General features: G+C 30.2%; 1 protein-coding gene across 1 annotated transcript in view; it reads right to left on the minus strand.

Moving 5' to 3' along the window:
• LOC124897928 overlaps nt 1-6837 on the minus strand; it is a 12686-nt gene extending 5849 nt beyond the window's left edge. The window contains exon 1 of the mRNA XM_047411551.1: nt 6696-6837. Within this exon, the coding sequence (XP_047267507.1) occupies nt 6696-6837 (142 nt within the window). The remainder of the gene's footprint in view (nt 1-6695) is intronic.
• Between the last annotated feature and the right edge of the window lie 452 nt (nt 6838-7289).

Here is a 7289-nt window from a genome sequence, read left to right on the forward strand (position 1 = left end):
AAAAAAATCTCCTTTAAAGTCCCTAGACTTAACCATTTTCAAGCAACTAAATCATCTACCAAACCACACTCAAAACAAAAAATCTCCTTTAAAGTCCCTACAATTAACCATTTTCAAGAACTAAGTCATCTACCAAACCACATTCAAAACAAAAAAATTTCCTTTAAAGTCCCTAGACTTAACCATTTTCAAGCAAGTAAGTCACCTACCAAAGCCACATTCAAGAAACGAGCAACAACAAGGCCTACAAGATGTCAACAACAATGCTAGTGAATTAAACAAGGCCACACACGGCTTTACTACACTTCAATATAAACAATAACAAGAACATAACAACAATGCTAGTGAATCAAATAAGGCCACACACGGCTTCACTAGACTTCAATATGAATAATAACAAGAAGATAACAACAATAGTGAATCGAGAGAAATTAACTTACCTTTTCTTGGCCTAAATTAAAGTGAAAGAGATAACCAATCACCGAATCAAGAACCTAAAAAAATTAAGACAAAATATTTCAAATTTGAGTGATTTAGCAAAACTCATATAAAAAACAACAAGCAAAAGTGCTAAACCATAAAAGTAAATCCATTCACTTTAAAGACAATAAGCTAAACCCTCGTAAAAAACAACAAGCTAAACCATAAAATCCATTCAAGAATCAAAAACAACAAGCTAAAAAAGCAAAACTAGTTCAAATAATTATGTGTATAGCTCAAAATTTTCGCAAATAACTAAATAAAATTCGAGCTTCAAACGAGCTTAAAAAAATTAGTTCAAACTAACCTAATCTTCACTATTATAAATTTCACAATTATATAAACTAATACACCTATAAATCAACCTCAAAAAGCATAAATTTCACAAAATACAACATGTGTTTAGGGTGAGCTTGCCTAAGCTGAGCTTGCCGGAGCAGTCGCCGGGGCTTGCGATTGGAAGGAAGATTTTGGGTGTGTTTAGGGTATTTTTGTGTGTTTGTGTGTGAATTTTCTGTGTGTGTGTTTAGGGCAGTTGACTAATTAGTATTTTAGGTCGGGTCGGGTCGGGTTATGTGGGGGTGAGGTCGGATAGGATTTATATAATTAAAATATTTTTTTATTATTATTTTGTTGAAAACCGACCAATTGTGGTCAGTTTTCTGTATACTTATTAAAAACCGACCACATGTGATCGACTTTTGACAAAATAATAATAAAATTATTTTAATTAGTACAATTAATAAATCAATAAATTCACAAATTAAAATTAATTTTAAATAAATTAATTTTTTAATAAATTCTATAATATTTATAACAATAACACGAGTTGTATATTTCCTCAATCGTATAATAATATCAATGAATTTTGCAATTTACAATAAATTTTTGGTTAATTAGCTTTTAATTACGATATTATATATATATATATATATATATATATAATATCGTAATTAAATGCTAACTAACAAAAAATTTATCATAAATTGCAAAATTCATTGATATATATATATATATATATACCTCGTAATACAATATGTTAATCAAATAAATTATTGATTACTTGTCGTACGTCATTACAACTTCAACAATATATGCGTATCTACATATTCACACTAAATAGTATATCTATTTCCTCAATAGTATGATATCAATGTATTATTCAAAATATTTTGACATATAGATTCAGTTATCGAGCTTTCGATTACTGCATACGTCATTATACGAGATATAAATATATATATATATACATATATTCAATTGTCTATCAACTTTCAAATAAGTATATAAACATCACACACATATACACATATATAAACATCAAATAAGTATATAAACATCACACACAATTGTCGATTACTGCATACATCACTACACGAGATATACATATATTATGTCAAGTTCTAAATATGTACTATATATATCACATACATACACAAGTATATTATCCAATAATATGATGCGACGTGTTTCATATACATACTCAGATGAGTGATCAATTAATTATATTTGATTAGCTTAATATACTAGGTTTTGACTAAATCGTCCATCAATCGATCTCTACATGATATGTGTGTGTGTGTGTATATATATATATATATATCACATCCACAAGTATATTACCTTATAATAGAACACGTTCATTATATGCTGATGAATTATCGGTTATATATTACATTATTATGACGAAAATTGTAACATAATATCATTATCCCAACGGTATGCTATATATATATATATTCATTATAAAAATTATGCATGTTTAACGTCATTTAACGTATATAGGAAGGAAAATATTTATTTTATATATTAAAACATAAGTAAAAGATAAAGATTATGTTTAACGCAATTTGTTTATTTTATTTGATATATTTTTAAGTGTAATTTTTATAAAATTTTAAAGAATGATTGATTTTTATTATTATTATACTGATTATCAACTACGTGTGATCAATGTAATTTCAAAAAATTATTATACTGATTAAGAATAAATGTTTTTTATTAAACTAATATATGTATTTGATTACATATATATAGGTATTGACTACATATAAAGATTATGTTTAAAAGTATTTTTTTAAATTAAAAATCGACGACAAGTGGTCGGTTTTTTGAAAAGTATTTTCTTTTTATTAAAAAACAATTTTTCAATAAAGAATTTTGTTAAAAATATTTTTTAATTATTTTTTTCAGAAAAACGACCATATGTAGTCGGTTTTGTTATTTTTTTAAAATTTTTATTTGTAAAATAAATTATAATTAATATAAAAATTATTGAAATAATTATTTTAATTTTTTAAAATATAAAAGCGACCACAAAAAAAAATGAAAAAAAAACGACCATGTGTGATCGGTTTTTCATTTTTTTTCTGGTAGTGATATTAATTTTGTTTCTATGGTTGCCATAGCTTGTATTGAAAAAAAAAAATTCAATGGCAAAAATCGGCACATTTATGTGAGACATGAAATGATAAAGCAATTGTTATGGGATAAAACTATTTACGTAAATAAACTGAGTAGTTAGCAGTGAATCTGATTAATTTACAGATTAAGAAAATATTAGGGAGGGCGGAATTTTTAGTCAGTTCAAAATGATCAACAATGATGGTAACCGAACTTAAATGATTGGAAATCTCATGAATTAGGTTCATATTAGTAACAACAAGTAATTAGTTGGTCATGTAAGCACTATTAAATTATGTCCCTCCTATGATGTGTGAAAGTAGTACACTGTTGCAAGGCAAAGTGAGGATTAAGTTAAAACTCTTAATCCTATTCTTATCTTTTACAGTTAGTGTATTGCTCTATTGAATACACTTGATGATAGAACCTATATGAGTGTGGAGTGGTGCCGCTCCTATGAAATTATGATAGATTTCTAGAGCACTCATGAATATCAAGACATACGTATGGTCTTTTAGCGCACAACCGCGATAATGACAAAGATTGTGCGAGTATGATGTGATAGAATAAGACTTTGATCTTACAAAATAATTTTTAGCTCATAAAAGTCGAAAGCTTCATCAATTATTTTGTAACCTTATATCTTGTCTTATCTAGGTCTAGTTTATAGTCTACAGACAACATATTTGATGCATCGCACTCATATGTGAAAACCCAGCAAAACTTCTTATTTGTTCTATTCCTAAATATTACTCCCTCCATTTTATAATAAATGATTTGTTGAATTTTGACACACAGATTAAGGAAAAAACATTAAAGACATAAATTTAACACAACTTTCTATTTTTACCCCTAAAAAAGAAAAAGCTGACCTTGTAATAGCTTTTCAAAAATGAATTGATTGTCAAATCATAAGGGTAAATTTGAAAAAAAATTCAATGATTCAATTATTTTGAAACACCAATAAATACCCAACAATTTACGTATTCCGAAATGGAGGGAGTATTATTTTTGAGATATATAGGAGATTGTTAAAACTAACATATTTTTAATTATCTCAAAATTAAGTCATAATATATTCTTTATTATTTAAATAACCTTTAATTACCTTTATTAATCCTTAAAGAATCTTGGCAGACTATTATATTTTAATACAATTCCTAATGTTATTTTTATGATGAGTAACCATTTTTTACCTCAATTACTAGCTATGGTAGTGCTATTAAAGCCATATTATTTTCGAAATTTATTCTCCTTATGGAGCCATCAATTCTTGACCATTTTGTTGGTTGTAATCCATTGGTAGTTTTTAACATATTATGTGAAGATGTTGATCTGAACCTATATGTATTGAACTCCTTTCTTTTTGGAAAATAGATAAGAGAGAACATGTCAATTGATAATATACTTCATTCCATTTTACATGATGTTGGGCTTACTTTTACTAAATCTTTGTTAGTTTTTGATTCCTAATTTATATTAGAAAAGCTTGTTGAATTTTGGGGAATACAAACATATCGGGTGATATATCTGTACGGATGATGTCTCTTGACATGCCTCAAGCTATGTGAATTTGTTACAAGTGTTCATGATGAGGTATTTTCTGTAAGATTTACAACACTATTCAAATTGAAAGATATATTACTCATGCATGAACATAACTTGATCTTTATGTCCCAATTATATTTAAGCAAGTAGAGAATTGTTGGATTTTATTTAAATTAAATTACCAATTATAAGTATTTTTATAAGAGGTATCTTTACGAAGACGTGTGTCTTTAATGAAATGTTGTATTCTTTCATTCTTTGGCTACCACGTGTCTATTTAAGTACAATTTTCTTCAGATTTATAACGTAACTTTAAAGAAAAACGTCTTTACAACTTTTACAGAGAATTTTTCTTATAGCTTTTTTAGAATAAAAATTCTTGTTTAAAGATCAAATTTCATAATTCTTGCTTTTCAAAAAAGTTTCTTCACTATTTTTTTAGTATAGAATTTCATAGGCTTATTATATCCACTAAAATTTTTTGTGTACAATCTTATAGCAATCTCGGATAAAAGGGAGCAAATATCGTTTTTAGAAAAGTGTTTCGCATGTGTTTCAAACCTCAAATTTTGTGTTCGTTGTTCATATTCTCAAGCCTTCATCTTTGTGTTCTTCTTCATATATTTCGTATTTTTTAGAACATATGTTTCAACAATCATTACTGGAAATAATGAAGCTTTGATTTATATGTTGAATAATGAACTTTCCGTGCGACTTGAGATGAAGAATTTGAGGGAAAGCTGTTTTCATGGTCTGAAAATTGAAAAAAACAGATCAAGGATATTTTGTTTCTCAAAAACACATATGCAAATAAACTGTTGCAGCAATTTAGCATGGGAGAGTCAAAAAAAAAAAAAGCCAAACCAGTAAAACCACTTCTCAAGCTGATGAAAAATGAAGGAAAACTATTAAAAGATGCCAAAATGTTTCAGCAACTTGTTGGTAGTTAATTTATTTTACTATCACAAGACCGGAGATTGCTTATTTTATTGGAATTGTTTCTCAGTTCATGCAGCGTTCAAGGATCTCACACCTTGATGCAGCAAGAAAAATTCTTCGTTATGTGAAGGCTGCTTGATAATGGTCTTATGTACAGAAGACATGAAAAGTCCATGTTAAATGGATCTACAAAAGCGGATTGGACTGGAAATGTGAATGATAGACATTCAACTTCAGAATATGGTTTCAACACTGATTCAACTATGGTATATTGGTGCAGCAAAATGCAATCAGTGGTAGCATTGTCTAGCACCAAAGTTGAGAGCATAGCTACAACTATAGTTGCTCAAGAATGTATGTGGTTGAAGAGTGATACAAGATAGTCCAAGAACACAAGAAAACAAACACCAAAACAGTTCACTAGTTCAAGGAACTATGGACCTTTTTGGTGACCCCTTTCGGATTTAAGAACACAACAAGAACACCATGTAATGAGGTGTTTAACACCTAATTTTCAGAAGCAAACTAAACTATATTATGACAATAAAAATGAAGAACAACAATGTTACAACCACAATAACCAAACGGCTTGAACAACAACAACACAAACTACAAGATTAGGACAAGAAACAAAGATAGATAATTAGACAAGTGTTGATGTAGTCTTAACAACCCAAGAGCATATTCACTCTTGGACCTTTAACACTTCATACAACAAACACCTAACTGTTACAATGACACAAGAGGGGCATCCACCTCTCAAAGCACCAAAGTCTCAAGCTTTGCAACACACAAGAGAATTCACCCTTATGCTATGCCCTAATTTCAGTTTTGAGAACTCTCTCTCACAAGAGTAGTGTCTTCAATATCAAGCATAAACTAAGAAAATAAACCCTACAAGGTTCTATTTATACAACATTACAAATAATAGAGAAATGACAAAAGAGCCCTTTAGTGACTAGTCTTCAAAAATACTCAAAAGTGTCATGATCATGATCATTCTTGTATCATCCTCTCCATCTTGAGAGGAATTTGACCACAAATTCACGAGCTCACCTCTTTTACAAAGGCACTTCACAATCTCCTTCTTTCGGCCACACATCTTCTCCATACTCTTCATTTTGCACTTCGTCTTCTTTTTGCTCTCCATCTTGTGGTTTGTCATCATTCTTAACCGATTCAATGCCCACCTCTTCTCCAAGATAGTACAATCTACCCCCCTTCGATCATATTCCACCTGTTTGGGCACTCATTAGCCTTGTGCCCCCACCCTTGACACTTGAAGCATTGAAACCCCTTGGGATTGAAAGTAGAATCCAATTTACCTTCATACCTTGGAGGATGTTTTTGGAAACCCTTAGTGGCCTTGGGTTGGGTAGCCATGAATGAGTTCTCTTTGAGCTCCCTCTCAACCTCTAAAGCCGCGTGGAAGATGTCATCTATGGTGTCGAATTTGTGAAGCGTCATGCGAGTGGAGATGTCCTTGTTTAACCCAACATTGAAGCACACAATGTCATGACTTACTTGCTCACCTCGGTGGTCAAGTTTCAACATTAATTGTTGAAATTCATCGTAGTAAGTCATGACACTCTTGCTCCCTTGCCTCAAATTATACAATTTGGCAAGAAGCTCATGCCAATAAGTCTCGGGCAAGTACCGTTGCCGTATAAGGTTCTTCAACCGAAACTAAGGAGGAGGTTATCCCTCAATCATCTCATTCCCAAACCGTTTAACATACTCCCACCATATATTAGCATACCCTTCAAAGTGAGCTATAGAATAGCAACTTTTCTTTTCTTTGGTGAGATCATTAAGTTGGAAGATCTTGTCACAAGATGACTCTCATGCAAGGTAGGCTTCAGGATCACTCTCACCTTTGAAAACGGGAAGGCATACTTTGATGGAATTGAGACCTACAT

This window comes from Capsicum annuum, chromosome 4 (assembly GCF_002878395.1).
Source record: "Capsicum annuum cultivar UCD-10X-F1 chromosome 4, UCD10Xv1.1, whole genome shotgun sequence".
NCBI classification, from domain to species: Eukaryota; Viridiplantae; Streptophyta; class Magnoliopsida; order Solanales; family Solanaceae; genus Capsicum; species Capsicum annuum.